The sequence below is a fragment of the Poecilia formosa genome, unplaced genomic scaffold (assembly GCF_000485575.1).
Source record: "Poecilia formosa unplaced genomic scaffold, Poecilia_formosa-5.1.2 Scaffold24, whole genome shotgun sequence".
Taxonomy (NCBI): Eukaryota; Metazoa; Chordata; class Actinopteri; order Cyprinodontiformes; family Poeciliidae; genus Poecilia; species Poecilia formosa.
This window is the reverse complement of record NW_006799963.1, coordinates 1,169,869-1,192,344: the sequence shown is the minus strand read 5'-3', so window position 1 is coordinate 1,192,344 and position 22,476 is coordinate 1,169,869. Positions and strand designations below refer to the sequence as shown.

The window sequence follows — 22,476 nt, the reverse complement described above, 5'->3', positions numbered from 1 at the left end:
ACCGGTTGTGCCTGAATGTATCAATAAAAACCATTAACAAACTGCTAAAAATAAATACATAACTGTCTCAGCATGCAATAAGTACTTCGCAAAATTAAATAATATTGAAAATCTTTTCACATTGATCAGTCCCTTTCAGGGTTTTTTTTTTGTGTGTGTCAAAATCACAGATTTTAGAAATATTTGCAAATGTATTAAATCTGACATCAAGTTTTTCACTTTTACTAGAGCGTAGTAAAAGGAAAAAAATAAAAAAATAAAAATACTGCCACCTGCAGGTGGGAGTTAGCACTCACTTAAACCTGATGCTTTGGGCCATATTTGCATAAAATTATGCACTAGCATGAAAAAAAATCTGTTGATGTTGATTGCATAAATTACCTCAATTTCAGAATCACTAAAAGCTGATACCTTGTAAGGAGTTTGTTGTGTTCATCAGAGATATGAAGCGTGGAAACTGTCTTTGGCTACTGCCACTAACACTCTGCAGCAACAGCCTGAAGGTAAAGTTCTAACCAGTCTGTGTCCAGGATGTGTGGGCTCTGCAGAGATGTTAGCTGCCGTTTCCTGACCAGACACAAACACACGTTGTAATACGATTATCTCATAAAAGCTCTTGTGCAGAAAGCAATTCAGCATTAATCAGGATGTAACATTAAATAAAGCACGTGGCTTATTGTTGGTCTGAAAACAAATAAACTGCAAAATCAAATGAGACACATCACAATGTGACTTTATTTATTATTTATTTAGAAAAGACAACATTTCAAGGGGAGTTTTTTCTTTTATTTTTTACCCTTTTCCTATCCGTCCTGCTTCTCATTTCCCTCTGTGCCTCTGACACACTGCTGTACCCTGGACACTATCCTCCCATTCAAAGGGCTTCATGCAAAGCTGGTCAAAGGCAAATCAGTAAGCAGATTTCACGTGTTGTGTAAAAACTTGTGAAAAAGAAAAGGTCACCAAAAGCACACTTTAAAGCATTAACAAACATTAAGTTTATATAAGATATAAATAGATAATATCACACCTCAAGAATTAAGTTAGAAAAATGTTAATATTTCTCATCTTATTACATCAACACCTACAGCTAAATATATAGTTTATTTCATAATCTTCCTTGTGTAATCCCTCTTTTGGGGGGTTTCCACTTAAAAAATTCTTTCAATGCAATTAAAAACTCATAAAGATTTATTCCCTGGTGAAATGTCCCAAAAATGTGTTTGAATGGAGAAATTATGGCCAATGCTACAACATTATCATGGTCTTTGAAACAGTTTTGAAAAAGTCTTCTACCTTGTCATAAGCATCAAAATTCAAGACGAGAAATTAGAGCATGACAAAAACAGACTTAGGCTCAGGGACGATTGAAAAAGGCTTCACTGTTGTCTGTTCCTATAAAAGACAGTAAAATATATATATATTAATCATCTCCAGATATAAGGTTCACACATAACATCAGAAATTGAGTTTCTTAAAATCAATTTTATACCTTGGAAAGATTTTTTTTTTTTTAAAAAAAGTTTGATTGTGTTTCTGTGCACAAACCAAGCAGAAAATTGAATCCTTTGCAAAATAAATGTGTGGATTTGAACAGAGACTTTGAGACAGAGGTTTTCTTTCTGTCTTTGTTTGATCAGTGACTAAATGTCATCGTGTCCTATCAAATGTTTATGACAAACCAGCTGACTTTCTGCTTTTAGTTATGCCAGGCGTCCATATCCAGTGTACAATTTAGTGTTGAAAATGCTTGATGGCTTCAAAACAGGTATTAATGGTGTCTGTTCAAAGCTCCAGAAGCTAAACTTACTGAAAGAGAGTGATCCTTGATTGATGCAGAATGAAGAAAAGTGCCTAGCTTATGCTACATCTCACTTATAAACTTTTGGTAACACAAAATTACACATAAATGTTGGATTCTCAGTTTAAAAGGAGAGATACATCCAAGTGAAAATCCCATATGGCTCTCCTAGTCATAAAAATAGGTTACATTTGCAGCTACGGACGATTTATAATTCATAAAAATCTGCAGCTTAAAACATACTGCTGCTCAAACTCTGTTTAGTTTGAGAGAGCAAATTCAGTGTGATTTATATTTTGTTAATCTAAGCTAGCAATGAGTTAATACCACTGGAACACAGCTAGCTTGGCTTTGTAGTAGAGCGGATAAGATTTTTTTTTAAAGTTAATTTTGGACATTAAATCAAAGCTGGACGCTTTTCATCACCCTTGAACTACCAAGATACCCAAAAGTGATGGCGTAAGAGTCATGGATGACTTCAGTTAAAGAGTTATTTGGGTCTGAAAAGGCTCAGGGAGTCAAATTAATAATTGGTTGTTGTTGTGGTAAACCGACAGCGTGCATCTCTTGTCTGAGTAACAGTGGAAAAGCAATAAAGATACAGTAGATGGCACAGACAGATTTTGGCCTCTATTGATAACTCACCTTTGTGAGCACTAGTATTTCAATGGCAACATCTTATAAGTTACACTGCTACAAAAACAGACTTTTGGGGATCAGTCCAACTGAAAATTCAAGTCTCAAAATATATAAATCGTAGTGTTTCCCTTGTCGTTGCGACATTTACTCTTTCCAGTGGTGAAGATCCATTCAGTCATTTAGCAAGACTAAACATCACATTCCTCGAAACAGTATAAATCCCAACTTTAGCTTCCTTCCAGGGAACCATACAGTGCGACGATAGAATATTTAAATACAGCTTCCTCTGTGACTAAGATCTCCCATCGGCGTAGAGGTCGGTCACTGGCGCGGTGTATGCTTTGGCGTTCAGCGGTGATGCAGTTCTCCGACAGGGATCTCGAGGGTCAAAAGTCTGCGATTCTGAGATTTCGAGAATGTAGCACGGAGTTGTCCTTCTGGGCAAATCAACCCAGTGAGTGAGGGTCGATCAAGACAACCCACGTCCTTGTCACCTCGAAGGAGTTCGATTATTTAAAGTCCCAATGTGGAAAGCCTCAAGGAAGCTGGTTGGGTTAGCATAAAGACAGAAGACACACAGAAACAGCTAGCTTAATAGTCACATTTGGATAAAAAAAAAAAAAAAAGAAAAGAAAAGAAAAGAAAAAGAATCTCTCTAAAGCTTAAATCTGATCTTGTTTGTTCATTTCAAGTGAGCACAGTAGTGGCTTTAACCCTTGCGCGTGCGAGGACTGAGGCAAACGTAGAGGACTATGGAAAATGCTACAAGTTTTACTTGTGTGGGTTCGGTTGGACCCCATTTCGACATACAAGGGTTAAGACAACGTCATTTTACTACTCATTCTGACAAGATTGTTTGTTTTCTTCGATCTTGATAAGCAATTGTAAGGAGATACCAAATGCATGGAGTCAAAATATTGTTTGTCCAATCTTGAACCAAAGATTGATTGGTTCAAATTCATCTGCTCTGATTTCTTCCACAGGCGTCTACAAGACACGTTTCTTCCAAATCAATGTCAAGGCTCTTCTAGAGGTGAGTCTAAAGGCTGTTGCTCTAAAAATAACATTTATTGAGTCTCTGAAGGCAAATTTAGTTCAGTTCTCAAATCTTTTTATCTTAAGACCAAGTGAACTATTTTAGGGACAAGTCCAAGTCAGATCTCAAGTATTTGAGGGAAAGTCCAATTTAAGTCTAAATACTTTTTTTTTGCCTCAATTCAGATCGCCACTTTAAACCAAAGTCAAGTCTCAATTGACTTAAACCAGTATCTTCACATTGGACACATGCTAAGTTTCTACGCAGGTTATAAATTGAAATTCTTGTCTCTCATCCCAATTTCACACAATCTGATTTATCTTTTCAGAACACTGAATTCAACGCTGGAAAAAAAAAACTCCACCAAATGAATTTTAACGGAAAACATGCACTTACGTTGAACAAGGACAAGTAAAAAGGGGTGAACACTTAATGTCAAATTTCTTATGAATGAAATGCTCTTGTATTGTGACACTAGATTAGGGATTAATTTGGAATATGCCCTCAACTCCTTTCACTTGAACACAAGAGTGAGCAACTTTACAGAGAAACACACGAGCCATTGGTACACGGTACAATGCCTCAGAGGGGGCAAGATCTAAGATTTGATATATACGAGCTTTTCATCAGCCCTGGTAACAAGAGATTAAGTTAGTTTACTGTGCTATTAATTTAATCCCCCCCCCCCTCAAAAAAACAAAACAATCTATTTTACAAATTGAAGAGATTTGGTCCTTCGTTTGAGTTTTTCCTCTCCATCTTGTGTTCTCGTGTCCTACGCCAGCAGATCGCTCCTTTTGCTGCACCAGACCACCAGAGCAATCATGGCCAAGGTGAGGAAAACCGGTACGAGGATGAGGACGGTGAGTGTGTCGTCCGGCGGGTCCATCCATATCACCTCCTCTACGGTGCAGTTGGAGAAAAAGTGCTTGTGTATGTGGATGATGTAGCTCTCTACCAGCGGGTTGGGCCAGTAGCAGTCGACGCTGTGGGACTTCGTCTCTGTGCAGAGCGTGAAGAGGTGATACTCGCTGCGGAGACGGCGAGAGATAAAAAACGGTTAAAGCAAAACTTCTCAAAAACACACAGCTGCAGAATAAAGGTGAGTTTTATGCAGGTTTAAATTGGTCAAACTGGCCTTTAAATCTCACTCTTGTTTAGCTAGGATTAAGCTCAGCCCCTGGGATTTAGTAAGTAATCCATCTTTGTGACCAGGGATGTGTTGCTATTTACTCCCTTTCTTTTTCTTTTTGCACCACTAGCCTTGTTAATCGGAGGGGCCCTGAAGCCTTTCAAGCTCAGTTTTGACAAATTACACCCAGCCAGACCTAATCCTTCGTCTTCTTCTCCAGTTTGAATTCTTCATCCTCGAACTCCGGCTACAGAGGAGCTGATGATGTTTTCTCCGTTAAAGTTCGAAGAAGCAGCCTCAGAGCTGCAGTTTAGGACCTCGAGATAAAACGTCTTGTCTCCATCACTTGGATCAGCTCAAGGATAGAGGTTCTGAGATATTTATAAAACTCTGACATCCGTGAGCCGTCACATAAAGGAGTCGTAGCAAAGATGAAAAAAGAACAGTTTGGTGTTTTAGGGATGAAATGCTTCTTTGAGGTGTGTCTCTCTGAGACAAATTTAATCTCTGCGCAGCTAAACAAACAACGCTGGTAATTATTGCAACAGTGCGATTCAATAAATATTATACACTAATAAATAAATCTAAGTGATTTTATCAATTTTTGCATTTTCAGATTTGTGATAGTGGCATTTTAGTGTTTTGTTTGACACCAGCTGCTCTCTTGTATTTGGGGGTATCAGAGTAAAGGAGGCTGAACATGCTTATATATGCAGCTCATGTTTTTTCCCACTCCTTGTTTGTTTTCGATCATTTTATGCACCATTCACTGTATGAGTGAATAACTGAGCTGCCAAGCTAAAGGCAGAATTAGAAAGGAAAAATCCCTGCCAAAGATAAAAAATATTACATATTTATGGAAACTCTTGGCAGATCAAACCGTTCATTGTTTTAGTATTTACATTCATACGGTTAAAGTTGTTTAAGCTCTATACCAAACAATAACCTGAAGCACACACAAAAAAAATATATTAATCTCTGGTCTGACCAAGTTGAGCGCAAATTAATCTGCAACGACAGTCAAAGAAGCATGAATTAATAAAGTTGAGAAGAAGCTCCACAAAGAATAATAAAGCAAAAAACAAATAAAATAAACCATGTAAAGGAAACTGAGTCGTTATTGTCCTGTGGGGGGAAAAATCTCATTATTTTAAACAACTTGCAACAGCTGCTATACAAATGTGAAAACAATATACATGCAGTAAAACATGTTAGCCTTTATTTTAAACATTGTTTTATTAAACAAACAACGCCAGTAAAGATGTTAAATTAAAAGAGACCTTGTGGGATTTTTCTTTTACTTATTTATTTATTTTCATTATTTATTTTGACCTCCTTTAGTATCCTTCTCACTGTGTGTGGAGGAAAGATAAACTTGGAACGTCGTTCATCCCCGTCTGTCACAGTTGCAGTTGTCTTAAACTTTTTTATTTTTAATTATTGCTCCTCTGTAAATACAGGCAGGTCCAGGCTGAGCCATTTTCCTGACTTATAAATATTAATATGAAGAACATGTGACTATATAAGTGCTTAATGTTCACATTTATATAATAAAACAAAAAAAAAACAGAAAGTCATACGTTACAGTTATGTTGATTGACAGTCTGTTCAACTCTAAAAATACAAGTTTTAAGAAAAAAGTCTCGGTGTTCATCTATTTCATAGGAATTGTTAAAAATGGTGGCAGGTAAACACATTTCTTTTTTCTCTCTCTAACAGGAAATGATGTCATCTTGTGACTTTTAGGACAGCCAATGACTACGTTCCTTACTGACGGGTTGGCAGTGGCATAAATAGCTCCAGCGTCTTTATCGACTCTTTTCCTCTCGAACATGTGCAGCATGTCAGCTTAAACGTAGACTCAGCCTTATTGACGGCAATGCAGACAACGCCTCTGTAGCTACATGAGCAACAATTGAAGAGGCACGTTAAATATTATCAACAAATATCTCTTTTTTTTCACTCTCAGGAGTAAAGCAGTGCTATTCCTTTTTTGGTCGTGAGTCGTTTTTAGTCCGGAGTAATTGCTTTAAGCCCCCAGAGTGCGTCAGGTGATGAGGGACGTCGGCGTGGCGTCTCAGAGGCAAAAAAAAAAAAAAGAAAGAAAGCCCCACAGAATCCCACAAAGGGACTGCACTGTTGAGTAAAACATGTTGAATCCATGTTTTACATCTAGACCGTTATGTAAAGCTGCCTCTCATTTTATAGGCGTTTTCCCGGTTTGTAAATAACAACACTAATAGAAAACATGAGCCATAACCCTGAAGCCAAGGACTAATCATATTAACTAATACATTTAGACTGCTGTCCTCTATATGACCTATAAATTAGGCTCCGACGCCAAACTGTGGCCGCTGTTCCAACTGTATCAGATAAACCTGAGTCCCTTTGACGTAACATAACAAGTTTATGTTTGCATGAAGTCACCAGTAGTAAAATTGGAAGCTGCCATTCTGGAGATGGAAGTGGCCAATTAGATGCCTAATCTGTCATGTTCAGCCAAGTTAATGACATTAACTGATGCCATTCGTACCACTGGTCACACACACCTAGAGACTCGGTGTGTGTTTGACTGGCAGACGAAACTGAAAAAGACAAGACGGAAAAACACATCGAGGTTTCAGGTGTAGATCAAATTGCAACAGAACGCCACACAGTCGGGATCCACTGGTTATTCCCCAAATGTGTTATTATGCAACACATTCAGAACGGCAACTGATTTACACACGCTGTGCAGGTTAGCCGTACGCCAGGACACAAAACCGAATGCGTTTTTAATGCTGTACTCAAATTAAGAATTGGTTCATGGATTCATTCTCTCCGTCTGCTTTGGTAAACAGTGTAATTTAAACGTGGTTTATTTATTCTTTTTTTTTTAATAAAACATGTTCAAAACTACTTATGCTGCACCAAGCAGCTGCTCAAAAAATAGCAATAAAACATTGTAAGAAACCTGAGTAAATCATGGAAAATAAATCACTTCTTTTAATAGATAATATGTTTCATTTGCTATATGTCATGCCGAGGTCTCTCCAGAAAAAGAGATTATAAATTGGTAAAAAAAAAAAAAAGTGACCAATATAGAGTTCAATAATGTCCTTAGTGGTTTTAAATGAATCATTAACTTATGAAATACTAAAGATGCCCCTGCAGTCTGCAGGACCTCCATGATTGTTTACATCTCCTCGATGCTAAGATATCTATATACCTTCTGCCCAGGGTTGTTTCTCTACAACCCTTGAGTGGTTTCTGACTCTTCACAATCAGTTTCAGCTTCACTGCATCTGTATTTTTTTTTTATCAACTGTCCCACACAGGTTTACTGCGAGCTTCCTCCATTTCCCTGCACATTTACATACAGAAGTGGGACGACGCCACGTCTTCTCCTCCGAATACCCTGAGCTGATCACACACTCTGAGGCTCAGAGTCCTAAATTAGATTATTCTTTAGTCACGCTGCTAAATTGTATTTCCAAAATGATATTATATCCCCTACGAGCTGCTCCTCGCACTTTTTTCAGACTCCAGCTTGACAAATATATTTTGCATTTAGACAGCAGCATGGAAAACAATTTCCTTCCGTCTCCCAGCAACCGGCCTATATGCGCGATCTACAGCTGTGCATGCTCTCCCCCAGCTGGGAGCGTGTTTCCAGGAGGAGTTCAGCGTGCGACGAGTCTAAGCGCGGGGAACCTAATTGTTGCATGCAGGACGGCATGTGGACACCAGTTGTTGTGACAAACGCTACACAATAAAACGCCTGGATCGCCGCCAGCCCTGTAGAGACGCGGTTCGGTCGGCATGAAGCCAGCAGGACGAGCTGCTTTTTTTCTAAGTCAGTGTTGACAAATCCACACCAGTGGACACAGGCCACGTTTATAGAAACTCTGCAGAGACCGTTCACGTTCTGGCAGATTTCAAATGCCGTGTTGTGGTCCTAATTCAGTGCGAAGGCAACCTATGTTGTTCCAAAGACTCACAGCAAAGGTCTGCTTTCCAATTTGGTTGTTAGAAAAGCTAAGATTTTCTTTCCGTTAGTCCAGAATACGCTTTGGACCAATAACACTTAGTAGAAACAAATCGTAAAATCCTGTGTCTCCCTTGTGTCTTTGAGAAAATGCTGAGAACAGGCTACATTTTTTGCAGTGAGGTTACATCTTTCAAAGCTGTTCAGTGGACAGTTTCCCTCAGGGGCACCGAGAAAGAAAAAAACGCTAGAGGAAGAAATGACTTACTTTTGAATAATGATAGTCCTTGAGGCCGAGGCACAGAGGGGTTTCTGCTGTGTTTGTCGTGTTGAAAGTTCAAATCAATAGTCCATTTTCTGCCACATATTATTTATAAAATAGGACCCTCCACTTTAAAAGGCATACTAGTTCAATTGTAATCTAAATAGAGAATCAGCCGATCGGAGAGGATCAATTAAATGCATTTAGACCTGAAGAAAACTGCTAAAGTTCACACTGAGGATCTGAAAGAGGATCAATGCGACTTCAAACTACTCCGAACTAGCAAGGCGTACCTAAAATAAGAGATTTTGGGTGTTTATTTCAGAAGAAGTAAAGATATTGTAGTCACAATCTTCTTCGATAGTTGTGTCACATGTATTATTTCAGATTACTCAAAGATATCCAACAACAACTTTAAGAAGTTGTAATGACTTCGGAGCAGTGTTTGTTCCCACCTGGACAGTGCACCTGTGTTGAAGAGTCAAGCTACATGCGAATCATTAAGGCTCACGGTTCCACCGCCGAAGCTGTGCTGGGAGCAAAATCAATGTGAAGAAAATGAATGAAGCAGAAACAACTGTGCACACTTTGCCAGTGGTCTATCCGGTGGCGCGGGGTCGGTACCCAGATTTTAATAAACAGAATGAACGTTTAGTCATCAGTGGTTGCCGCTCAGTAAAACAGGGTCAGAGCTCTCCGAGCCCCCATCCCTCCACATCACTCTCTGCCTCCGTCTTCTCCTTCCACTGCTCCCTTCCTTTTAACTCCTATGGGGGCTAAAAATGTAAAAGTCCTGGCAAAGCATTCACATTCATGTCAATAAAGTGGGAGCAAAAGTCATGACTCATGGGTTCAAATCCCCGCTGGTTCAGTTGGTTTTCTCTGGTTTCCAGTAACAGTCCAGAAACAAATATACAAGAAATGCACAACAGTGACGACGTGTCCTTAAACGTGAAGGAAAATGCCTCCTAGTCCAGAAGTTGCAAGAACGACACCTAACTCACAGTCATAAAACTGTGTGTTTTCTACTCAAAGTTATCATACCATGAAAAGCCCAAACAGTAATTTTGTCAAATGTCATGCGCAACATCTCTTTACAGATAATAAACATGCTTAATTATAATCGAATACCTATCATTCAGCCTCATTTTCAGTATCTTTTGCTTGCACAACTCGAGGCCTCAGTCTGAGGATACCCTCCTCTGACTATGTTTTACTTTTCCATGAATTTAAATAAAACATTAGTTCTTAAAATCAATGGGATTGCCAAATACTGAACAATCTCATGGGTGAATGTGGTGAATGTTTTTTTGTTTGTTTTTTCTGAGAATTTACCCCCCGCAAATGGAGACAATCATTTAGACTTCAGTGCGCGTGCTATTGTGCAATAAACCCGCTCTCGTAGCAGTTTAGACAAAAGTACCAGAGCCAAGAGGTGGAAGGGAGGAATTAGGTTTAAAAGTTGGATAAAAATAGATACAAATAGGTGGTGGAGAAATACGGATCATGAAAAGCAGATCCAGTTTTGGGAAACATACCTCCCACAGTGCCTTGTGGAACTATTCATGCACTTCAAACTTTTTCACATTTGATTTGCAGCCACAAAATTCCACAACTATTACTCGCACAAAGCAGCGCATAATTGTGAAGTCGGAGAAAGGAAAAAATTCAAACTGTCAAGTGTTTTTGCAAATGGTACCCAACACTGTGGTGTGAATTTGTATTCAACAATTCATCTAATTACTAAACAGAGTCCACATGTGTGCAATTTATCCGCAGTATAAACCCAGCTGTTCGGCGAAAAAAAGAAAAAAAAAACAAAAAAAAAACAGGAAGTACGAGGAACACAACAGGGAGGTCAGTAAAGAAAGTTGTGAAGAAGTTCAAAGAAGTGTGAGGTTATAAAACAACATCAACAACTAACAGAGTTTAACGGTTTAATCCACCACCTGGAATTACAACAGCACAACTGCAAACATACCAAAACACGAGCTTACACCCCAAATGATAGGCTGCATGAAGAGAAACCCGTTAAGAATAAATCACATTTGTAGTTTGTCACATTCTGACACATGGGAGGAAGTGATGTGGTCATTGGTTGTATTTGTCATTAGAAAACTACAAATACAACAACTTAACTTGGAATAATAAGACATCAGATAAAATTTTAGTAATCCAGTCACATGGACGGTGTTGCACTGACATCTTTTCAGGAACACAAAGGAGGCCAAAGCATATAACTCCATCTAATTTATTCCAGGAATATAAGAAATTAGGTTAGACAGCAATAAATGCCTCCAAAAGCAATTAAAACTCAAGTGATTATGTCTGTCTTAATTTAATTGTCTGCTACCTGTGAGGAAAATGAGTCCATGACTTTGCATAATGCATGAGGCATTTAAAGAGAACTAACATATAGAAAACGTTGGCGTTCTCCCTTAATATCTGCATTAGCATATGGTAAAGTGACCTCTGGAAGTGACCTCCTAAACATCTGGAGCAGGTGTAACAACAGAGGGACAAAGGCTAGTGACAAAATAAACTGCAATGGTAAATTCTTCCAGAAGAAATGTGCCAAAAAGGGTGTTATTAACATAAAAAGCAAAGCAACTTGAAAAGATTCACAATGCAAGAAAAGGAGGGTAATAGAAGGATCGCGTGTTGAAAATGTGAAAAAGATTCAAAAAGAGTTTTTGGGCACGCAGAGCGCTCAAAGAGCCGTATTTACCTGTTCACACACACCGATACACAAATCCGTCGTTCACTTGGGGTTATGTGCCTTGTCCTTAAGAAACTAGGATGATGGATAAGAGCATGATCTAGTTGTAATCATTTTTTTTCTTTGTCTCTCTTGGCAAGCAACTGCTGAGATGGAATATCTCCATCAAAGATTCTGGACACGGTCCGAGAAAAGATTTAGTCAGTGGGCAGGTTTACCCACATTTGTTCAACGACTCCAACCGTTCCGATTGCTGACTTTAGTCGATAGATGAGCTCTAACTTCTTAGATATTGGAGAAGGCTGCAGACGCAGGCCGTGCTCTTTCACTGAGCAGATCTGAGTGCTACTACCACCCAGTAGGAAATCCAGACATCTCTCTCTCCCAAACGATGTTCTCCGGCTCATTCAGGGAAATCCCAAGGGGTATACAATCCATCCAGCAAGTTTTTGGAGTCCTTCTAGTGGGACTTGCCTGGAAAATATCCAAAGGGAGATTTTCCAGGCATGTTTGCCTTGGAGGCCTGCAAGGCATCCTAATCTGAAGCCTGAACAACCTCAGCTGTCTTCTTTCAATCTGAGGGAATATCAGCTTCTCCCAGGAGACGGAGGTTTTCACCGCACGTCTAAGGCTGAGTCTGGCAACCTTAGACATGTTGAAGATCATGACCACAGACTTGGAGGAACAGCGAACCTAAAAACATTCGAAACTTTAGCATAGTCTGATGTTGCTCATGAGTCTTACCCTTCATTTGTCTGCTGTATGGTGTTATGTGCGTCTACGTTGAGATGCCAAGACCAGAGCGGTAGCTGGGAACCCTTGAATGATGCCCCACAACCTCCAGAAGAAAATCTATCCAAAACCTTTTGATGTATTCTGTCAAGAGCAGCGAGGAAACCCTTTCTCCTCTTGGCATAAACTTTAAATGCAAGGCTTAGGTTTTAATTAAGAAATAAAACCTCATTTCTACAATCTACTCCTTGATGCTAAAACTAAATCAATGCTAAATAATCTTTTTTTAACAGTAGAAAAAAAGTGCTTTCACATTAAACTAACACCAGTACAGTTAGCCAAAAATGCTATTATTCAGGCATCACCCACAAACGGACACAAATGATAATTCAAAATTCTCTACAGTTTTTCCTTTACATCTACAGTGAACAACAAGCGTCATCTGGGTTGATATACTCAACCCAAATGCTATGTTTAGTTCATTATTCATCAGCAAAGATGAGCTTTGCATGACCCATGTTCTTAACTCTTTGAAAAGTGCAAGATGTACGGCCTTGCTAAGTTTGCAAACCGAGAATCCAGAGGAACAAAGTAATTCAGCATGACACGCAGTGCAGATGAAATATGAAAAGATAATTGCATGGTACAGATATTTGTATTAGTGCATAAATAAACTGAGACCACCATCAAGTGCCTGCATGCAAGAAAACATGAAAAAACAGGGGGGAAAATGGAGGTCATCAAAGGTGAATGTGAGAATATGGGCCAATGAGGAGTCATTCCAAAGTAGAGCTACTTCAGCACAGAGAAAACCTTAGTGCTGCGTCAAGCTGGTTTAATTGTATTGCTGCCTGGTGTACGGGGCTGAAGACCTGCCAGAGTGTTCACGCTAAATCTGAGAGGACCTACAGCAGCTGTGTTAGCATTAAAGGGGAACTGGTGAGCAATTACGAAGGACTGAGGGTTTTTTCTGTCCTTTTACATCATGTGGAAGGTTACTGAGCCTTGTTTACTTCAGAATGAGGTGGCAGCAGAGCACAATGTGAGACGAGGGCAAAACAACGATGGCAAGTTGAAGCTTTTCACCAGATGTTCTTGACTGCCCTTCATGTTTTCAATGTTTCCTCTGGTCTAGAGACCTTACTCGTTGCTGTAATTCATACCTAAATATGAGGAACTCCTTAATAATAGAGATTTCCTAACGTTGGCTGCATATTTCCTCCTTCTGGGTAAAATGGCTCAGAGAACAAAGTGTTCAGGGTAGCAGGATTTTTAATCCCTTTCCCTTCCTTACTTGATCCATCAGCTGCGAGGTGTGAATTACTTAGCAAATACTGATCGCTTTCAGCCACACTTTCACGTATTATAGTGTCATATGATGACATGAACAATCTATCTTCAAATCTCGTTTTACCTCATGAAGTATGTGAGGTTGCACCATTGCTCCGGGTCTACGTGAGCCATGTCCTTCTTGAAGTCTTCCCCGCAGACCTCCACCTCCCACCGGAGACGGGACTCGTTGCAGAGCCTCCTCTGCCAGGTAATGGTGGGCTCCAAGTTGAACGTGTCAGAGGCTGTCAAGAAATAAGAACAAGGTGAAGCGCTGATCGATGGGGGGCTGGGTGTGTGACTGGACTGACGGATGGACGTGCTCACCTGACGTCCCGCTCATCATCCAAGTATTAACTGTAAGAAGGAAAAAGTAATAGAAAACACTGTCAGGTTCTCATTTGGATTTACTCAGAAAGAGAAAAAACTCTGGGCTCTTTCACTTCCAACACTGAAATCTTAACTTTGTTGTGCACTTAACCTTTACTCAAGCATTTGTCAGGTTTGTTTTTGACGAACCCGTGGCTCGTTTCTCAGCTGAATATTAATGCCTACTTGGTGCTTTTTAGCAGCGGAAAACTTAAGTTTGTTTGGTTAAATGTCAACAATTAAAAGGACTCAGTCTGAGTGTAATTTAAACTACGCAAAGGTCACACATTGTGAAGCACTGAGGCGGTACGCTGGGTCTTTCAATTAAGCTAGTTAGCTCTGATGCTTTTAATATGGCGTCTTCAGGACTTGTTTCTCATTAGAGCGACTCACAGTCACAGTAAAACGTTTCATAATGAAAAGAGTGCTTTGCATTTCGCCTCCCTCTGTGATTTACTGACACAAAAACACAAGTCATAGGTGGTTATGATGTGTTTATGTGCATAGATGACTACTTCAAGTCCAGAGGGAACTCCCACAAGATTCAAGTCTTCACATTATTATATTCTTTATGAGCAGATAAGTCATCAGGGAACATTTAAACAGTGTTTAAGTTATATGCTGATGGCACTGTCATTTACTCTTCATACTGATACTCATGCTAAACTTTGTGGATACATTCAGCATTCTTCCAACAGAATAAAAAGACAGGTCTGCACCTCCCGGCTTGCTTTGGAGGTGCAGTGGAGCAAACATTTCTCGAACAGCCTGGCTCAGCACTGCCTGGACATTTTGTTTTAACTAGATTGATGACAAATGCATTTTAAGTAGGATGTGTTTTAAGAAGCCATTTCCTTTTCGGCTTTCATTTTGGAAAAAAAAAAAAAAGGACCAGAATCATTTCCTTTTAGAATAAACACTAAACACTAAACTGATCTAAAAATCTACCTTTTGCTCGTTACCAGCTTTGGAGATGCACTACAGTATAAATTTAAATGTGTTGTTGAGTAATGTCTGTTGCTTATCGTTGCTGTTTTCTTATAGTTTCACTTTTTTTCTGTGATTAGCAACAACAACATCTGGTTGAAAGGCCTTTCTGTTCCCCAATCGGCAATGAATAATTTAAATGAGACGATTGCTTTTTTTTCCCAATCAATACACGTTTAAACCATTCCTGTTGCAGTTATTGTTAGTCTAGGTTCAACTAACAAGATTGGTGGATACAAAGATGTATCCACCAATCTTTACTCAATGTAAAGACAAAATGAGAGTTTTCTAACTCCTTACATCTGCAGTATTGGTCTGAATAATTATATTTTTAGTTGAAGAGCGCTTGTTGGTGTGTTCAAACACAAAACCCCACGGGGAGCGAGGCGAGTGCAAGGCAGAGGAGACGCGTCTTGTCATTAATCATTAACAAGCATGTCTTCAGTGGAAGCTGTGAAGGTCAACTCGATGGAGGGGAACTACCTGGACGGGTTTGTGAACAATTCCTCTGTGCTTTGCAGCGTCTTTGTAAGCTGAACATTAGTGGTCGTTAGTGTCCCTCTTCAGTATTTAGACATCCATTTACATGCTTGCAATTCCATTATCCATGTTTGTGTCTTTTTTTTATCACTTACCGTTCTGCAATCCAAACTCTGGTTCAAGCTCTGGTCAAAGCTAAACAATACTCAGCACGTGAAGGTAAATCTCCCCATTTTTTTGTGTGAAACTTTCAAAGAGGCGGCTCCTGTTGGAAGGCACCCAGCAGGACTCCGACCAAGAGGCTGCGCTAAATTTAGAGACCTTTATCTGACCATGCAAGGAAGGATGTTTTTAGGTGCTGTGTTCTGCGTTTCGATCCGATTTTCTGTCTTCTGCTCTGCGCTCGTTCCAAAGCAATAACTCAATGGAACGGAGGAAGAATATTATCTTATCGTACGTGTCTGGAGAATCTAAAGCAGAAGGATTTTCTCTAAACATAGCGTTTTGACACGTTTTAAATCCGCCGGCGCTCTCAGACCCAGGCTGGTCCAAAGAGGAGATGATCAGAGGGGTGCAGGCCGAATACAGCAGCGAGGAGTTATCGGTGAAACTAAATATCAGCAACATAAATGCATTGCAAAACACAGAAAAAATATTTCCATGGGTCAAGACTGAGGCGTCTCCTGACCCGTCATTTAAGCACAAGTAACAATAGAGTATTCTCGTTCCTTTGCTCCTCCAGAGAAGAAACACAAGGAGAGAAGTTCAACAGTGGTTATTTGATATTCAAATATCTTATGACATGATCAGAGTTGTCCGCACAGCCCTCACATGAATGCTCAGTGCACGTCGATCCAAGGGGGACAAACTGAGAATAGACAGGTGGGTTAGTGATTCATGTCGTCCTAAAGTTATACGTCCATCTGCCGTCACATTTAAACATGCAAAGACATTTGAATTCAAGTGACAATATTCCAAGATCATCCTCTATGCATCAGATAGCGTGATATGTGTAGTTTGCTCTCTAGCTAATCCAGACACCTATAGATTTATTGCAGGAAAAAAACAAAAAAAAGTTGTGACGTGAACGTTGCGATTTAGACATAGTTTTTACCACCACTGCATCTGCAGCCATGACCAAATATTGACCTCACTTAATTCCCTCGCACAAGCTTTATCTTCATTCATGTAATTTATCTCACCTCGACATGGCAAATGCTTGAAGTGGCCCCAACCTAATCTCAAATAAACTTTCTTTATTTCTCAGGGGAAATAGATTTTTTTTTTTGTTCAGAAGCTACTCCAATTGAAACTCTTGGATATTAGTAAATATAACTATATTCGTTAGTTATGTAACAGAAGTGTAAAATCACTCGTCATTTAAATATGGCCTAAATGTAAAATATAAAATGCATTCAGCACATAAAGTGAAATAAAAAAAATTATATACATGAAACTATGTGAATCATTTGTGGTTACACAAATAATATGTCTAGAGTGCTGAACTTTCAGCCTAAACTTGTCAGGTTATCGCTGATATTTACACCCTTCAGCCCAATAAACATGCATCATACATAATGGGGGAGCATCATAAATTATGTTTTATGCACATGCCAGGACTTAATGTTCAACTGGCTTTATTTCTTCCAGTTCAGATCCGAGTTTGATGTGCTTTCAGATTTGCTAACTTGAGTAGCGAGATAAAAGATAAAACGATGTGACAACGGGTTTAATATTGTAAGCCTGAAATGGAAAACAATTTATTCAAGAAGCAAGTAAATGGGACAAGTTGTTTTTTTGTTTCCTATCTGAGCACTTACAATTACCACATCCTGGATGACTGACAAATTGCACCGCCGCCGAACACATCGCATTCACCTTAGAGGCTATATGCGTCGCTACTTCTGTTTTCATTCAGCTTCAACTGTTTAAAGTTTGACATCCTGACTGGATCATGAACGTTTGAAATGTACAATTCCTGGGTATAATTTGCTAGCTTGCCATCAGGTTTATATATATCTAAGCACACGCAAGACACAAATCACAACAAAAGTAACGAAGACTAAGACACTGTAGTAGTGAAACTGCATTCAGAGGGGAACATTGTAGGAAAACCGTCGGCAGTCGTCTGGTGTTCTGATGAAACGAACTTCATGAATTTAGGTTTACTTTGACATAGGAGCTTCATTAATTACTGAATTCTTCCAGTCACAAAGGACAGAGAAGAACCCAATCTGCAAATATTAAACTCTACCCAGTAGCAGTTTCGCACTTTGCAAGTTATTTCTTGCACTCCGCCTTTTAGCTTCATTCACAAATCAAATGGCTCTGAGGATAAGCCAAAAATAATTATTACCTGGCAGCCTGGGAATTGAATTTCACGAGTGTCCGCCTGGCCTGCCTGTTGATAAAACTGTGTGTGCTGCAGTGTTAAATGCTTAATTCTGACCCAAAGCATTACTTCCCGTGGTTTTGTGTCTTTTTTGTGCCACTGAAACAAAAGACAGAGAAACAATAGCGTGACAGGATTACAAGCGAGTAGAGAAAGTTAAATGTTTCCTCGCGTTCCGGTGAATGTTATCCTCATAATGTTATCCACGGTTCTCAGAGCACCTGCCATCCTCAGGGTGTGAAGAATTATCGCTATGATGTTGTGTGAGAGGCAACGTTTTTACAGGATGCAGTTCACAAAACTGTGTTGGTGTTTCAGACTCAGAAGATCTTTGCCTTGGAAGTGACTTTAATCAAAAGAATGTCTTTTTTTGTTGTTGTTGTTTTTTCATTTTGCTAAATTTAAATTCAGCGACCAGTGTCGGCACACAGAGATGCTATTTGCTTGGCAGTTCAGTTTGAGAAGCAAATCTCTCTGCTAGGGCTTTCTAATTAGATGAGAGTGAAAACTCTGCATTTTGCGGAGGTAAAAAATCTTCTTAGACATTTGCACCTGGCAGAAAAGATGAAGACAGGTGTAAAAAATAAAAAAAATCTGCATCCAATCACACAAAGACTAAGACTTACATTTTACACACAAAAAAACAGCAAAAAGTAGAGAATTAGTAATGACATATATAACTCAACAACAAAAACCTATTATAAGGATTATATATCTTTAAGCCATGTGGTCAAAATGCAGATTTTTATAGCTGAATCTTTTTCCAAATCTATTAAACATTGGAGTGTCTGGATGTCAGAGGAAGGAGGAAAAATTGATAACGGCGGTGTCCAGGGCAAAAGACTCTCCAAAACCAAGATTTAAAACCACTTTTAGATCAAAAGGTTTGAGAACGACAGCCCTGCCACTCCCAATATCACAGCTGCATAAAAACATCCAGGCTTATGAGAGGTGGCTGCGTCAAATCCATATCCCCTGTCCTCTTTAAGAGATTAAACTCTTCCTGCCCTCCTCAGAAAGGGATGAGAGAATCATGACGATCTACAGGGAGAAAGAGAAAGTCGTCTCTCGTGATCCTCTCAGCTGTCAGGGCTCAAAGAAAAGAACTTCTTTGTGTTTACCGATCGATACGTGAAATCAAATATCGCAGTGATGTACTGTGCACTCTAATGACAGCCGTCTTTGAAACCTTTCTTTGCCGACTTCAAATCTTGGCTCTCGGCCGCTCCGTTCCCACAGGGTCCCCGCTTGCATTTTATTCCCAGTGGCAGTGAACCTCGGGCCCTCGCATCCCAAAATAACTTCCTGTTTTAAATGTCCAATGCAAACACAGAAGCTTCGGTCTGGAAAAGCCAAAGATCACCTACATTCCCTTACCACATATTCTACACCAGGCTGGGCTTCCAGGAAGTTTTGATCTGCAACACGTAGACTAAAAATATTTTAGGAAAAAGATCAAACTCTCGCTTTTTGTTTTGTTGTTGTAGGTTTAGATTAAAGCTCACTTTCACAAGGAACGCAAGTTATTTAAACGTCTTCGTATACTTATCACTGTAGAGAATAGCAGACGTTGACTGTGTATGCTCTCTTTAAATCTTCGTTCACACAAGACGAAAATAATTCAATTAAAAATATTTTTAATAATTAAAAAAAATTAATTAATTTTGAAGAAATGCACTAAATATGTACTTGTTTTACTGGTCAGAACGAGTGAAGTACATGTGAATTTCACCTCAGACCCATAAAGGGCCCCAGCAAGCCGTGACACACTAGATGAACCTGATGAACAATCCTTCATCGGGTTTATCTACATGAAGTTCAGTCATTTCCATATTATGAAATGCACAGCTTGGTCTAACTCATACCATTTTGCCATTATAATACAAACTCTATGCCATGATAAAATGCAGTAGTTTCTCCTTTTGATAAATACAAGCGAGCCGTATGAAGTGATGAACCCACGACGGCGACGGAGCAGCAGGATCTCTGTGTTACTGCTCAGCAGAACAGCAGGGGAGGTTAGAAATGAGATGTGCTCTGGGGAAGCAGGCAGGACTGACATCATTAGTGGGAAAGGATGACATTTGGTGACGGTACAGAGAGATTCATGAGCCTGAGATTTAGCAGAGAGCTGAACACGTCTACTCGGTGTGTGACAGCTCAAGAGCTTGTTCACACAATCTAGAGAGAAGAGAAAATCCTCAAGTAAGCATTTATTTAATTGCAAACTCTTGGAGACGGTGGGTCTGGATGACAGGTCGTTACATTGTATGAAACCAGTCACAAAGCAACAATTAGAGAAGTGGTTTCCACGACGACGTGTACGGTAAGAAAGAGATGCAACTCAAAACTTTAGAAAGAACAAATTCAAAGGACAATATAATAACATAATGATAACAAAAAATGATCAAATCATCTGTTATGTTTTTTTTAATGTAAGATCAAAAAGTATTTATTACAAGTATACACTGCAGGGTTTCCCCCATTGTATTATAAGCCTGGCGGGCCACCAGGCTTTACTTGTGCTTTAACCAGGCTTAACATTGCTTATTTATTTAAGTCTTTTTAAAATGTTTACATTTTTTAAGACTTTTTATAGTTGGTTTTCAGGTGTTAATCTTACAATCTTTCAAATAACACATAATTATCAAGTGATGTCTTCAAATTTCCAGTCAACTTTAAACATTTTTTAACTCAAAAGCCCAACCACCGGGCTCAGCACATTTTCTGTGCTGTATATATATCAGAAATTATATTTCAATATACCAACTGTCCGCTCCTTTAAGGAAGTTCTTTGATAAAATTGACTAAAACAGTTTGACTAAAGAAGTTATAAAGGTTTGAGTTCTTGTCAAATGGCAGTTTGACTAAAGTCCTACAGAAGGAAAGGCTTTCTCACTATTTCTTTTTCTTAAAATCTCTCTCTTTCTCATTGTTTATTCAATGTCACATGCTGTTTTTATTTTAATTATGTAAAGCACTTTAAAATGCCTTGCTGCTGAAATGTGCTGTACAAATAAAATGTGATTGATTGATTGATAAATTCAGTGGTTTAAACTTCAGCATCTCCAGTTCGCGGCTTGCGATTTAGAAATGGTCAGAGGGAAGTAAGAGTTTGTCAGGTTTATGTTGTTTTCTGAAAGACGCTCACTCACAGACCCCTAGAGAAACGTACCTCCCCCGCCCCTCAATCCAGAAAGAATTAACCACATAAAGCAAACAGGTCAAATAAAAAGTGTCTAATGCGTGAAAGTTCATGCACGTCCTGAAAAGTCTCCAGGTACAGAGACGCTCGGGTTGCTGAAATCCTCATGTACGACTATCAAACATTAGCAGTGCCTCGCAAAAGTAAACACACCGCTTCAAAGTGATAAAATGTGAAAAAAAGATCAAGGGGTATAATTACATTTAGTATGAGGTAATCCTCTGTGAGTCAGTCATCATGCTGCCTGCTTCCCCTTCACTGAGATTTTAGAGTCAACGGCTGGTTTGGGAGAAAAAGGTGGCCAAGTCCCTCACACACACACACACACACAGAGAGAGAGAGAGGTGCTATTTTTACACTAATAAGGCCTTTCCTGACCACTTTCAACAGAGCCTATCACGGATTAAGCTAAGCTTCCCATGATGGAATCAGGTCACTTATGGTTCATGAAAAGGGAAACAGAATGCATGTGAGCATTGAAAGTGTATCAAATTAACATTTTAATAACGTATTAGAAAAGCTCAGGCTACAGAGAAGAACGACTCTGTTTGGGGGTTTTTTCAAAGCAATTTACAGATCAGCGACAGGGTCCAGGAAGGCACAGCCACAAAGAACAGACATAATGAAAGCACAGATGTAAAAAAAAAAAAAAAGACTTGCTTAATTAAGTCCTACGTTCGTTATTACAGGAATTAAAAGAATGGCCCATTCAGCAGGATTTTCATTAGGTCTTCTGCATGTGATCATTTAAATGAGCAAAACACCAACAGGCAGAAATGAGAAACTCCTTGAAGAAATCTATAAAGCAACATTTAAGCAGAGCAACATGAGAATAGCGTGCTAAGCTACGATCATTTAACAGCTGTGAGGCCGTTACCTGGATGAATACGAGCCTCACAACACGCCTGTCGAACTGGTGCCTCACTTATTTGAACATTCAAGACCAATTGACCGAGTGGAGGTTTGATTTATAGGGAACACTTTAAATGCTAAAAGTATTTAAAATGTTGAACAAAAATATTAAAGAAATGTCAAATTAGGTATTGATTTAACCTCACATGGCTACTAATAATCTTTATTAAAAAAAGAAAAAAACAATGATCAAAATAATTAATTCTCTTCTTTTTGCAGGAGATTCTGGACTCCAGTCGACTTTTACTTGTCTAGAACTGAGAGTAACCTTTGATGCAATTTCACATGCTGCAAATGTACTAATAGATTAGCTGCTATTAAGGCCACCAACACATCCTTGAACTAGGTTAAATCGTATTTCTTAGGCTTCACTCACTTCATTAAAAAACATCTAAGTCCAATCCATGTCCAGTCTGATCTGGGGTTCCTCAGGGCTGTGTTGTAGAGCCTGTTATGTTCATAAACTACCTCAAAGCGCAGACACATAAACTTGAAGAGCAATCATCTGCGTATG

General features: G+C 39.2%; 1 protein-coding gene across 2 annotated transcripts in view; it reads right to left on the bottom strand.

Moving 5' to 3' along the window:
- Nucleotides 1-729: 729 nt before the first annotated feature.
- The window catches only part of LOC103135334 (receptor activity-modifying protein 3-like), a 37,444-nt gene continuing 15,697 nt past the window's right edge, over nucleotides 730-22,476 (bottom strand). Inside the window, exons 1-4 of one of the 2 annotated variants that reach the window (XM_016669423.1) lie at nucleotides 17,810-17,944; nucleotides 13,945-13,974; nucleotides 13,703-13,862; nucleotides 730-4,507 (exon numbers count right to left, since the gene is read on the bottom strand). In XM_016669423.1, the coding sequence (XP_016524909.1) occupies nucleotides 4,252-4,507; nucleotides 13,703-13,862; nucleotides 13,945-13,963 (435 nt within the window). In that variant the 5' untranslated portion in view covers nucleotides 13,964-13,974; nucleotides 17,810-17,944 and the 3' untranslated portion in view covers nucleotides 730-4,251. Of the gene's footprint in view, nucleotides 4,508-13,702; nucleotides 13,863-13,944; nucleotides 13,975-17,809; nucleotides 17,945-22,476 lie in introns of those variants that run through there. The other variant, XM_007547979.2, reaches the window with a different exon arrangement.